Source organism: Nanorana parkeri, unplaced genomic scaffold (genome assembly GCF_000935625.1).
Source record: "Nanorana parkeri isolate BGI_ZX_2015 unplaced genomic scaffold, ASM93562v1 scaffold1487, whole genome shotgun sequence".
In the NCBI taxonomy this organism is placed as follows: domain Eukaryota; kingdom Metazoa; phylum Chordata; class Amphibia; order Anura; family Dicroglossidae; genus Nanorana; species Nanorana parkeri.
In genome coordinates this window covers 72,119-86,299 of record NW_017307755.1, presented here as the reverse complement: position 1 = coordinate 86,299, position 14,181 = coordinate 72,119, and the positions used below count along the sequence as shown (strand labels likewise).

At 43.2% G+C, this 14,181-nt stretch overlaps 1 protein-coding gene across 1 annotated transcript; it reads right to left on the bottom strand.

The window, feature by feature from the left end:
* Positions 1 to 1,938: 1,938 nt before the first annotated feature.
* Positions 1,939 to 13,276, bottom strand: GTF3A (general transcription factor IIIA). The gene is made up of 9 exons (XM_018570250.1): positions 13,094 to 13,276; positions 11,389 to 11,489; positions 10,313 to 10,409; positions 6,847 to 6,935; positions 4,589 to 4,662; positions 4,280 to 4,366; positions 3,410 to 3,636; positions 3,163 to 3,213; positions 1,939 to 2,097 (listed from the first exon to the last, which is right to left on the bottom strand). Exons 1-9 carry the CDS (start codon positions 13,211 to 13,213, stop codon positions 1,939 to 1,941), a joined length of 1,005 nt encoding a protein of 334 aa, XP_018425752.1. The 5' UTR covers positions 13,214 to 13,276.
* Between the last annotated feature and the right edge of the window lie 905 nt (positions 13,277 to 14,181).

The window sequence follows — 14,181 nt, the reverse complement described above, 5'->3', positions numbered from 1 at the left end:
AGTTTCATTGTCACAGGTCAGCTAGAACTATGAGGTGAGTGAAAAGCACTCACCTCATAGTTCTCCTTTAATATTAAACACTGAATAATGTGTTTACTTGTGTTATCTTTGACTAATATTTAAATTTGTGATCTGAAACATTAAAAGTGTGACAAACGTGCAAAACAATGAGAAATCAGGAGGGGGTGGGGGGCCAACACTTTTTTCACACAACTGTATATGGTGCATAGCCAAAACTTACATAAAGTTTGTCAACCTAAAAGGGGAGAACAAGGAAATAACCTTGGGCAAAGTCTTGGACCAGTTTGCTCCCAGTAACATGAAGTTACCTTATAGGATAGTGCTATTATCCTCACTGAAGTGATGAACACATACTGGGACTCTTAATGATGCTGGAGACCTGATTCTAAGAGCACCAGACTGAAGCAATCTAAAGACTCGTCTGATGCTGGGCACACACCTTACAACCATCGCATCTGCCTTGCATAGGCAGATCGTACTTGCGATGATCACAAGCCACGCCCCCTGAGGGGCAGGATTCCGATTACCGCAATGCCTAACGGGCAGTGTGCGCTTGCGCACACCGGCCATCCGGCTTTTATCTTACGAACATGCTACACACCCGCCAAACATCGTACGATGCTCGGCGGGTTTTCAAACATGTTGGTAAGTTAAAAGTCGTGCGACCTTACAGTAGTAGAGGTCGCACGGCTTCCACACACCTTACGATAATCATACGATCGCGGGATTTCCCACGATTATCGTGGTGTGGGCACCCTGACTCAAGAACTAGGGCTGTTCCTTGTTCTTATTCTGTGTTAGTGTTGTAACTTTGGAAGACTAATTTCTTCACACTACAGATGTTAACAAGGGCGTGGTTTAAAAACAGCTTTACAAGATAGAGTCTGGGCACAGGTTCACCTTCACACAAATATACCATATGGGGGGGCAAAGGTTCCAATTGATCGGCAGCACGGCATCACCCTACAGATTTTAGCAGGCAAATATTACCACCTCCGGAGGATTTTAAAGTTTGCTTCAACCACAGCCACATTTTCAGGCAGCTATCTAGACTTGACTCCTTTCTTGCTGTGATGATTTATAACCTACTCTATCACAAACAAGACATTTTAGGTTGAAATAGTAAAAATTAAACTACAGATTCGACTCTGAAGGTAGCAGTACCTTGCAAATTGTGTTATTGCACCAAGATCTGTTTTGCTGTGTAGAAAGAGAAATGGTGGATTTGTATACGTCTGAAGCTTTCATTAGAAGAAACTCCAGCAGGGAGTTGAATGATATCATTTGTTGTGATCATACCTTTGACAAAAGTTTCTAGAGTCAGAAATGGGTAAAGAATAGTTAGATCTGGGAGAAGACGAGGAAAAGAAAAAACACCACACAGGATGGCCTGGGAAGGCTAACAGACTGGTATGATTTTGCCAGAATATCCCAAAGTTTTAGAGAATGTTTTGTCTGAGGGACTATTCCATGGACTTGTCTTCAGGGCAATACCTCTGCTATTCAAGAGTACCATTAAGTGGGCTCATGCCATATAATGAATAGTACAGCAGCCAAAGTTTCACCAAAATGATTGACAGCAGCCAAATATTACTTTAATAGCAACTTTTTCACTCTTATGTAAACAAAGTACAACCAGGCCTTGAATGCTGCTTTTCTTGCTCTTTAATAAGCACAGAGACATGAAACTTCTCGTTCAAGTAGTGCTCATTCACTGGCAGTAGCAGTAAATTTATACAAACAAAAACAGCTGAAAGAAAGAAAGAAAACAAAAAGCCCTGACTCAGGAGCTGAAACCATTGGAAACTCCAAGGAGCATAAACTCCCATAAAAAATGAGTTCCTCATCTTGAGGTTATTTTAACATAAAAGATAAATGCGGCTTTGTAACAGCTTTACTGTAACAGGCGCTACCAGGTTATTTAATGCTGAGATTTTGCATTGCTTTAGCAGGATCTAGGGGATCACATAAAGGCAGGTTCCCCACATCTGACACTGATTTGGATGTTTTAGTGGATTTCTTTGGCTTGTATCCGGACAAGCGGGAAGCAAGACTTCTTTTAGGGCGTGGCTTCTTCTGCAGATAAGAGACAAGTTCATTAATGTCAATGCTACAAGGAGGAACACAAAAACTGAGGTCATGGTACAGCATTCTGTACTCTGCAGAAAAACAAATGCTCTGTGACCGTGTTATGGATGCACAGGGGTTTTCCTGCGTTAACCATTTCCATAAATCCCTTATAGCATATACAGAGCAAAGTGACAGTCTCTCCCTACATCCCAGCCCTCTTGCACTGCCCAACCTTCCCAGCAATTACCAATTAACCAACCCCCCCCCTCCCCAGCATCATCTAACCTGACAATTTACCAATACTTTAGTGCAGTAATCAATGCCATTTTGGGCCCCTTCGCACCTTTGCTGTGGATTGCAAAAAACAAAAATTAACAGTGCCTTAGGCTGGGTTCACACCTAGGCGTATCGAATATGCGCGTTTATCGCGTGTTTCGCAATGCATGTTTTACCGCGATGCGCAGTGACAACGCGCGTTTCCGAGGGCTACTTGGCTGTATCCCAATAGAAACGCACGACAAAAACGCCCCAAAGAGGCTCCTGTACTTCTTTGGGCGTAGGACGTTTTGTAGCGCGTTCATACGGCCTGTAATACGCCCAGGTGTGAACCATACCCATGGGAAATAATGGGATTTCGGTGTTTGAGCGTTTTGCAGAGCGTTCGAACGCGCTACAAAAAACGCCCAGGTGTGAACCGGGCCTTAAGGCAGCCCTGGAATTTTGATGAGCTGCCAACTCATCCAGGCACATGTAAAAGTCTCACCTGCAACCCTCCCTTCCCTCATGCTTTGTTGTGTGCCGCAACATGCTATGCTTGTTGTCTTGGTGCATTGGAGTGCCACAGCAAGTGATGGCACAGCAACACGCCAAGCCATGAATAGTGCATTACCACAACCTGAATGGGTGAAAAGGGCTTTAAGGACCTGTATATGCTTAACACAGCAGCCCATTAACCCATATCAAATTAGAACTAACTTGACTGAACTCAGACAAATACAAGGATGCTGGCTAGTTGCTATGAGTACTGCACTTTGCACAATTTGTTAAATGGTTGAAATGTAAATTGCTCACCATCTTTTTCTTCTCAGGATCATGGGTATTGGCATGTCTATCAAGGCTTTGCTGTAAATGGCAAGAACACATTTGAAATCAGCCCATTTATGTCTTGGTGCTCGTGACCTTTAATAAATGTTCATTTTATTGATTGCTACACAACACTGCAGTATGGACCAAAGTGAGCTCCTTGATTACACTGGCCAAACATGGGTAATTGTTTTTTTGAAAATATGAAACACTTGTGCATTAGGCACTTTCTTACCTTCATTGTAAATGTTTTGCCGCATCCAAGATGCTCACAGGCAAAGGGGCGCAATTCCTCATGGAAGGAGAGGATATGACTCTGGAGGGCAAACTTTTTGGTATACGTTCGATCACAGTCTTCCCTGGGGCATCTGTATACTATCCTCTCTTCATGAGTTTTCTTATGATCCTTTAGGTGAGTTTTTTTCTTAAACGTGCGATTACAAACATCGCAGATGGCTGGCTCTGTACAGCAAGCAAAAGTTGCATAAAAAAAAAGTTTTCCCCATCACACAAAAATCTGTCTTCTAGTCATTAGCAGTTACCTGCAGCAAGAGTCATTGCTTCCACAGGCCTCATTTAGGGGAGCTTTTTCACACCCAGGATACACAACTGGTGTGTACTGCAGACCACAGACATGAGTGGCTGAGCACAGCCGTATGTGGATATATGCTGGTACTTGCGCAAACCCGGACATGCCCCCTCCTGCCCCACAAAAAAGTGAGCCGGCCGCAATGCGATGCAGTGCGTTCTTGCTAGAATCGGGCCGGAACCTTGCCTTATTGATATTTCTAGAGCTCTTCATTTATACACATTTTTTCATGTCCCATTGGTATATATTTAGCATCATGCAATTTCAACTCTATTTCTTGTAAAATACAATCACAGCAGTTTTAGACTGTTGCTATTGAGCAAGAAGAAAAGCAGTCGTGTTTCTGCTGCAACACTTCCCCCCCTGGAATAAAAAAGGTAACCTTTCTTCACCCTAGATCCCAAACTCTACCACAATATAACCCCTTCACAGCAGCCATGTGCAAAAATGGTTGAAGTGTTAGAGGGGCTTAAACTTTCTGGCATTATAGATTTAGTAACTGTACACAGAATTTACCTGAATGAATAGTGGCCACATGTTTCATGTACTCTGTCCATGTTTTCCCCACAAACGGACAAGTGCTATCCTTTTGGCATGGATAACCTAGAAACAGAAATTACAACAGAAATCAGCTAAGTGATAGAAACACAGCTATAGAAGCCATCTGTCAGCAGGTAAGTGGAACACAGCAACTATAGCAATTACGGTCAGCTTTGTAGAGATTAAAAGAACATTTATATTCAGCATTAGCACAAGAACAGTATTACTAGACCACCAGAAAACATCTACAATGAGATATTCTCCATATCAGTAGAAGTACTGTACCTGCATGAACTTTTTCATGGCGTTTAAGTCGAGAAGGGGAGGAGAAGCTTTTGTCGCATCCTTCATTAGTACATCTATAACCAAAAAAAAGCCAAGTAAAAGTTTAGACCTTGCATTGTTTGCTGGATAGCATTATCAGTTTTAACTTTGTACATTCTTGACATTTCTTCTGGCAACGTTTCAAGTCAGAAAGTCCACTCACTTTACCCAACCAGAATTTTAAAGTATCTATAACTTATTTTTAGATCCATCTGTTATGTGGTTTCACCTCCATTACAGTATGGTGATAGCAAGGGGAAAGCACACCAAGAGCATAAACAGCAGAAGAACCAGACATGGGGTCCAATGCTATAGAATCCCAATCCTACAGAACAGTGGCTTAGTGGTTAGCACTTCTGCTTTGTAGCAAGCCAAGGACACTGCATTGTGTTTGCATAGGTTTCCTCTTACTCCCATTTCCTCCCACTCTGAAGACATGCTGGTAGATTAATTGGCTCCTGTCTAAGTTGGCCCTAGGATTAACAGTGTGTGTATGTGAGATGGGCATCTTAGATTGAAAGTTCCTTGAGGGCATGGACTGATGTGAATGTAGAGTATGTAAAGCCATGAGCATCTTGTCAGTGCTATACAACTGCCTGTAAAAAAAACAAAAAACTTAATTGGTGATAAAAAATGTTGGATTTTGAACACAGTCTGGTACACAAGCTGAATGCTGGAGTGAAAATCTGAAATCTAATACTACAGGTAACTGTCTCTACAAGTCTATTTCGCAGCTACGTCATTAAAGTCATCTGCAGAGTAGAATTTCATTTACAGTCCCTTCCTAATGAAGCGTGCAAACCCAATACACCAACCACACTGGTTTTTAAAACTCCAAGTGAACATCTTTGATAGTATGATCCCAAAATGTAGGAAGAAAGCCAGGTTTACAAGAACAATCTACAAGTATGAGCTTTACACAAATTTCACAACTTCCATCTCATCAATTCATATTGGCAAGCATGACAATTTGGGAGCCAACACCAAGTCTTTAAGATGCCACTAGCCCTCAAGGACAGACTGCCAACAGCACAAATGTATAAGCAAGTTTTCAGATGCATCATTCCATTCTAAATTCAGTATGGAAAAACCAACATCTCTGGTACCATGTTACATGGGTCCTACAAATGTAAAGGCTGAGAAGTGCAGCAGAGTTAATGCTCTCCTATTTAGGACATTTTGTTAAAAAGTTAGTCTAATAGAGACTTAAAGTGTGCAAGAAAACCAGTAAATTTAAACATGCATAGTTTATTCCTTACAGAGTATTCCAGGACAGCTCAAAGTTAATGGCTCTCCCACCCAACAGGTAACAAGCTACCATAAAGTTTAAAGCCTCCCCTAAACATTGATTCTTCAGAACATAATGAGATGTTACACATCTATGAAGAGGCTTACTAAAATGTGAATATAAAAGCTTTGATATACATTGCTACAGGGAAGTACAGCCATGCCACTGCTTGCCAGTTACCCTGTTGCCAAGGTGGTGCACAAATCCCAGGTGCCAGGTTTCCAATGCGACCAGAAATTGCATCCTGGCACCTTGGCATGTCAGCCTATTCACTGCACATCCGTCCCGGCAATAACTCTGCCCAGTCTCCCCGCCGCAGACTTCCAACGATTTCTCATTACAGGCTGTATCAGAGGGGACAGATAGCCTATTACAGCCTGTAAGGAGAAACCGCCTCAATAGCCAGCCTGCTATTGGCTCTTTTAAATTGCTGTAGCCAATAGCAGGCTGGCCATCGCACCCACCCAGTCTGATGTCAATCAGCAGAGGATGACCTGAAGGAGAACTTTACTCCTTCAGGTACCTCCTCTGCTGATCGACAGCAGGCAGTGGGTGGGTGCAATAGCCACACTTATTGGCTACTGCAATTTAAAAGCCAATAGCAGGCTGGCTACTATGAAACAGAACACCCCCCCTCCCCCACCCCACACATACAAAAAATTAAAGTCAACTAAACTAAGATTCAAAATCCCCCCCCTCAAAAAACAAAAAAAACCTTACTCCTAACTGTTAGCTAGCTCCTAGTTTAAAGCCCTGCATTCTACCATGAAAAAGACACCAGCCGTGGATGCGTGAGGCTTTCAGACCTAGTGTTTTCTGTCATTCACCCATCCTGGAAAGTAACTGAAAAAGTCACTCTAAAGTTCTTAAACTGGAAACAAAAAGGTGAGCTAAATAGCCAGCTATGCATTCTAGGTAAACAGAAACTTACTTGTATGGATGCTGGTTGGTATGGATGTACTGATGAATTTTTAGTTGATTGTGTTTCTTGAAGGTTTTGCCACAATCTGCAAAGTAACACTGAAAGAAAAAAACACTTCGAGTACACAAATGTAAAGTACAAACCAGCATGTTCACTATATCAAGAAATGCGGTATTGGCTTATTCAGGTGATCTACACAGTAGTTGAATATACCATATGCACATATGGCTTATAAAACCTGCAGTTTAGAAGGCAAGGGTGGCTACAAAAAAAAGGTGTGGGCTATAATGGGGGCTGGAGGCAGAGTCATAACCTCTGTTCATAGTTGCAATAACCTTATGGCTGCTGTTATACACCAGATCACTAAGCAGAGCAAGATCTTCTCAGATAGAGTTTCTGAAACCAGTCAGTTTTCTTCCCAGTATGGTGCAATGAATAATACAGGATCTTTACCAAGTCTGACCGCCAAAACCATTTGCAAGGCATGCTGTGACTCAGATGCTGGTAAATACTAGTTGTCGATTGGGAGACTACCTCCAGGCGCCCAGCTGCTGCAAGTAATTCTAAAGTAGGCTAGACACTGAATTTCAGCCAGTTCTATATGGATCGGCTGATATTCACACAGTGGGTGCACCTGTCGGCACCCTTCTCCCCGGCATCCTGCAGTCAGCTGACCAAAGGAGAAGGTTGGAAAATTCACAGCCGAACGGAGCTTGCAGCCAACCAGTTCGTTCAGGTATTCTGACAGCAGCCACTGGCGATGGAAGCAGCAGGGTATTAGTCCATCCATGCTTGTAAGTGTTGAAGGAATCAGCGTGCAGGCTGAACAAAGAAAATATAACTGTATATATCCAGCTTTAGTCTAACCTCCGTCAAAGCTCATGCATGGACACCTTGCTTGCATATGGCAATTTCCTGGAACCGCCAGCAAAATACACTGAGTGGCAAGATTATTATGACCACCCCATCAGCACTTTGTTGGGCCACCTTTTGCCTTCAATACTGCGGCGATTCTTCTTGGCATTGACTCCACAAGATGTTGAAAAGTGATGCGAGGAATCTGACACCATGCCTGATGAATAGCACTGTCCAGTTCTGTGAGATTTGATGGTTGTGGAACCAGCTGCCTGATGGCTCTTTCAACTTCGTCCCACAAATGCTCAATTGGATTGGGATCTGGTGATTGTGGGGGCCACCTAAGCAAAGTAAAGTAAAGTCTCCCTCATGTTCTTGAAACCACTCCTGCACAATACGAGCACCGTGGCATGGCGCATTGTCTTGTTGGAAGAAGTCATCTCCATTGGGATACGCCATCAACATGATAGGATGAACTTGATCAGCAACGATACTTTGGTATGTTGTGCTATTCAGATGTTGTTCCACACGAATTAAAGGGCCAAAATCATGCCAGGAAAACATGCCCCAAACCATAACACTGCCGCCATCAGCTTGAAGGGTTGTACTCATGCATGTGGGGTGCATGATTTCATGCTGTTCCCCACAAATTCTCACTCTGCCATCTGCATGATGCAACTGGAAACGTGATGCATCAGGCCACATTACTTTTTTTCCAATGCTCGACTGTCTAATCCTTGTGTTCCTGTGCGAATTGGAGACGTTTTATCTTGTTAACTGCAGACAGCAAAGGTGTTCGAACAGGCCTTCGGCCTCTATATCCCATACGATGCAGTGCACGGCAAACAGTGCGTTCAGACATCATTTGAGAAGATCCCTGATAAAGATCTGCAGTAATTTGATGCACTGTTGCCCTTCTGTTGTCTTGTACCAGTCTTACCACTCTCTGTTCTGCCCTAACATTGACTAGTCGCTGACGGCCACAATTCGCACGTTCAGACCCAGATTCTCGGCTGACAGTCCAGTCTTTAACACTTTAACAACAGCTGCTCTTGAACATTTAACAAATTCTGCTGTTTTGCTGATACTCGCTCCATGGCTCCGAGCGCCAACAATCATCCCACGTTCAAAGGCTGTTAATCGTGTTGTTTACCCATATCTTCAGAAACAAAATCACTTCTGTCGTGGTAAACAACCTGCTTCCCTATTTATAATGGTCTGGCCCTGTAGCAACTTCAGCGTGAAATTATAGCTAATTTGCCTCCAAACGTCAGGTGGTCATAATAATCTGGCCACTCCGTGTATATTCAATAGGTTTCAAGCAAACTATGTTGGAAAGCACAAGTCTAGGATGCTAGTTTCATTTTATTCCTATCTATAGGAGAGTATTGTGCTGCGAAGACAGTCAGATGTGAGCAGTGGATCGCCGATCCACTACAGCTGTAGTACTAAAGTTCCAGAATTGTCCATTTAGGCATAAAGCAAGCCAAGCTCCATCAGTTAACCCTTGAAAAAAGCCCTGCCTAAGCAAACACCATAAGATGCCTTTCACTGCCTACATTCAATCAGAAAAGCCTCTTCTGTGTCCCTCTGATTTAGTTTTACTGTTGCAAGGCCTGATTATTCCCGACATTATGGCCAAGCTCTACCAACTGCCATCCCCCCATTCAATGAGTGGTTCAGTAGATGGCAAGATGATAAAGGCAGATCAGAGCAAACTAGAGCAGGACAGGGCACAGAAGAGGCATGATGAATAGACAAGACATCTTGTGTTGTGTGCTATGGAACAGAAAACATTTTAAAGTTTTTAAAATGGAGTACAGGTTCACTTTAAAAGAACTCACATTTACATATTGGTTCAAAATAGCATGTAGTTTAATGCTGCCGACAGAATCTTCCCATAATCCATTGCACTCTATAAAATCAGTAGGAATGCCAGTAGTGAGAAATTCATTTCCCAGCATGCTTATTTTTAAAATGTTTCAAGCACTGGGGGCTGATTAGGTGTATAGGACAACTTGCATGAGAAGCAGGCATGGAGAACTTAAACATTCACAGCCCAATAAAGCAAGGGGGAACACTGAGCATTTTTTTTAAAACACAAGATAGAAAACTACTTTATATAGTTTTAAAATTTGTCTTCAGATTGCATAAAAATATTATATATATATATATAAACACAAATACATGATAATTTGTGCAAGACAAGAAATCCTTGTTTGTCAAAACATAATGAACATAATGGCTGGATAAATAGCAGAAATGTAAAAAATGCTCCATAGGGAGTGTACAGAGGTGAGAGCTGAAGTGGTTAACATTTTTCATAGCCTGGTTCTTGGAGCTCCAGAGAGAATCTGAAGACTAGCAGCCATATTTGCACTTCAGTATTGAAGTCAGATTCCACTTCTTTACTAGAAATGGGTATGGATCAAAGTCAAGATACTAGAACCAGAAGCCACACATGGCAAAGAAACCAAGAGGAGATCAGTCTACTGGACCCAGTCAACATTTTTACAGTTTGTCAATCATGTCTAATCTGCTGCCATTTGTCTCTGATGGACTTTACAAGCATGGACATGACAGGTACACTAAAGGCTGGTGGACATCATATTATTCTTACCATATAAATAAGGCTTGGAGACAGATGAGCCCGTTGATGATGTCTCCTCATATTTCCCATTGTGGTAAATGACAAGTCACAATCTGGAGCCTCACACCTGAAAGAAAAATTATATACTAGGAGTGGTAGTTGCACATGCTTGCGGCAGCTGAGGTTTTCATCTACATCATCCATGAAAGCCCTTCAATCCTATGTACAGACAGTCCACCATTTAGGTGCAGGTACAGTTTGCTTTAGGCACGAACACTTGGTATGAGGCAATAATCAATTTCCCATAGTAAATAAGCCTTGAAGCTGAAAGGATCAAGACTTACTAAACCTATTGACAGGTTAAATTATAATTAGGCCAAAGGTTTCAGGAGGAACTTCAGACAAAAAAATAAATAATGAATATTGGCAGAACCCCACCATCCCACAGGCTCTATCCCAAGCATAATGGCCAGTCTACTGAAACCATTCCTCCTGCTGGTCATGCACCCAGCCCTTGACAAAAACCCATGTACAACACAGGATTAGTGGTCCTCCAATGCAGATTAGGTTGAGGGCCTGCATTCTGGTTGAGACGAAGAGCCCAGAGCTCCGGTTGCTTTGGGACAAAGATATAAGCCAATTACTTGTATACATACATTATGTATGAGGGGGTCGGGGGCTGCCAACATTTTTAGTTCAAGTCTGGAGTTGATCTTTAACAAATGAGTTAGCATTTGGATAGGGTTCACTTGAGAAATTCTAGTTCATTTTCAGTAATTACACATTTTGGAGGTATTGCTGACCTCTAGACCCAATCTATAGACCTAAATGTTCTTTAGGATAGAGCCCCCAACCCTGACCTATACACAATGTTCTTTAGGTTAGAGGGTGCCATTATAATCTATACACCTATGTTCTTTATAATAGATCTAGAGCCCGATCTGCAGATATAACATACTTATATAGAGTCCCCAAAATTGTGAAAATCCCTCTCCCCAGGCTTCAGGCTACAAAGTACCCTTGCAGCGATCTGAAACCTCCATAGTAATCCTCAAAGCCTTTTCTTGCATTATTGATCATTTCCACACGTTTCCTTGAGCACTTACTTGCAAGGCTTTTCTCCAGTATGAGTCATAGTATGACGGGTCAGATGAAACAAGGTCACAAAGCCTTTGCCACATCCTTCCACTGTACAAGGAAAGGGTCTCTAGGGACAAAAGAGAAGCCACATTAGCAGCACATAGGCAGTTATACTAAAGAACCACACTGATATTGCCATCAGACACTTGAGGAAAGTCATTTAAAATGTCGTATGATTTGAATAACGGATCTGGGAATGAATGGTGGATCCCTGAACAAAAAATACATTGGTGGAATTTCTTTCTAGGAAAAAACTTTCCATCGTTCAAAATGTGTTTCCATCCTTCCAATTTTTTACTTGGTCACTGAAAGCGACTGATTTGACCCCATTAACTATTTAGAAGAATTGGACAATTTTCCAGACAAAAAATTCTACTGGTGGATCTTTAGAACGCCGTCACCGGAACACATTTTCCCCCATGGAAGAGTCCCCCTTTGCTTTCAATTCAGCCGATAGAAAGTGATGGGAATGGCAACATTGTAGTTATCAGGATAAAGGTGAACCTTCCCAGCTAGGACACAGCAATAGAACCTTCAACCCTTCTCTAGCCCAAACAATAAAATGGCTTTAGATCTACTTTAAGCCACTGACCTGGCCACATGCAGACATCTGATCATTCATCTATGGAAAGACACCCCAATACTCTGAAGCAGAAGATCCTCCCTAAATAAGCATTCACCTTATCCTGACAGATGACTGGACCCAATGGGCGGCCATAATGATATCAGATCACAGTGTCAAAGCTTGCTGTAATAACCAAACCCCTCCCATTACCATGACTGGCAGCACCAATAACCAATAGGAGTGTAAAGGCAGAAAGGCATGGGCAAGCCTCAGAGTGACAAGGGAGTGCTGATACTTTGCCCGATCAGAACAAACCGGCATTCATGCAAAGCAGCGGATGATGAAAGCCAACTGCTGCCGGTATGAGCGCCTCTGAGTACTGGCACCTCATACCTGGCAGCATCTTTCTGCAATCTTACAGTAACCATGGCGTCATTATTATAGATGGAAGAAAAAAAAAAAAGGGGGAGGGGCGGGGGGGTTTGAGCAGTGAATCAAATGATATTTTAAACATTCATCGAGGTCTCTGAAGACATTATAACATCAGATCATCAGTGTGAACATTCTACCAGTGAAAATCTACCAGTGTGTGACCTGGCTTTAAAATGTACACATCAAAGTCAGAAAAGGTCATCAGACATGTCCAGACAACAATCCATGCCGTACAGACATACCAGAGCACTGGGCAGGGACATCCTACACAGCACAGGCTGAGCACTGACAGTGACCGGGGACATCACATACACAGCACTGACTGACAGTGACCGGGGACATCACATACACAGCACAGGCTGAGCACTGACAGTGACCAGGGATATCATACACACAGCGCAGGCTGAGCACTGACAGTGACCAGGGATATCATACACACAGCGCAGGCTGAGCACTGACAGTGACATGATACACACAGCGCAGGCTGAGCACCGACAGTGACCGGGGACATCATACATACAGCACAGGCTGAGCAGTGACAGTGACATCATACATACAGCACAGGCTGAGCAGTGACATCATACATACAGCACAGGCTGAGCAGTGACATCATACACACAGCACAGGCTGAGCACTGCCAGTGATCACGGTGCAGGCAGTACCACGTGTCTCACCTCCCCAGTGTGCTTGCACAGATGGGCCTGCAGCTTCCAGGTCTTGTTATACGAAGCACTGCATTCCGGGAAGGAGCAGATATACTTCTTATAGACAGCCGGCAGCGCCTTCTCCCCCATTTTCCTCACCCGGCCGCACCGTACCGGCTTCCCAATCTTAAGACTACCAACTCTGGCAGCCACAGACACCGCCATTGCCCGGCTTTACTACACGCTGGCTTCAACCATTGCCGGGTCTCCTGATAGGGGGCGTACCCGATACATATAGTACAAAAACAGCTGCAATAAACCACAAACTGAAATTATTCCGTTATGTATACCATAGACAATAACATTTGACGTGAAGTGACTCCTTTTTCGCGGTCACTGTATTACTGAGCACCCCCGCCTGGGGACCATTCTTGGTACACTCCATATTTGGGTCACGTGCACAGCTCTGAAGTCAGGGCGCGCCATGTTGGTGAGGTGTGACGTTTCTTAGCGGGCTGGCTTCTGCTCTATTTGAGCCGGTGATCGATCAAAACTATGAACTTATCGAGTTGTGGGACCTTATTACTTCCGGTTTCCTCACAACTACAAGGTTTACTTTTCACACAAAACATGTTGTGCACACATCACCGGTCACTGATGCATTGCATTCACAATTTCACATCTAGGCGACACCTGCTACGCGCATCTTACCTGCGTTTTTTGTGAACGTTTTTCCGAGTAGATTGTGAGCAGATTGCATCATATTCTTCTGCATGGGCAAAAACGTGCTCACTCTGCTGAAAAATAATCACAACGCGCATTTTGCACATGAATATGTCACAATCTGCTCGTAAAAACCGCACGTTCGGTGCAAGTAGAAGGTGCAGCCTAAAATAGTGTGTCTCAATCCTTTTGGAGTCTTGGCACACTTTTAAACTATGCAAGAACCTGGGTCTAATGCCTCGTTCACGCTTTCGTATCACGCTTGTGTGCTTTTTGCTGCGTGTCAGCCCATTTATTTAATAAGCTGCCACACACGTGACAAACGCAGCACAGAAGCTCATGCAGCATTCTATATGACGCGCTTATGAAAAACGCCCAGGTGTGAATGGACTGTT

Excerpts from the sequence above, each read along its gene's own strand:
- GTF3A (XM_018570250.1), bottom strand. The coding sequence starts at position 13,213 with ATGGGGGAGAAGGCGCTGCCGGCTGTCTATAAGAAGTATATCTGCTCC. Across the intron at positions 4,367-4,588 it reads CCATGAAAAAGTTCATGCAG|GTTATCCATGCCAAAAGGAT; the intron begins GTACAGTACTTC and ends TTCTGTTTCTAG. Across the intron at positions 3,637-4,279 it reads TGTGGCCACTATTCATTCAG|AGCCAGCCATCTGCGATGTT; the intron begins GTAAATTCTGTG and ends CTTGCTGTACAG.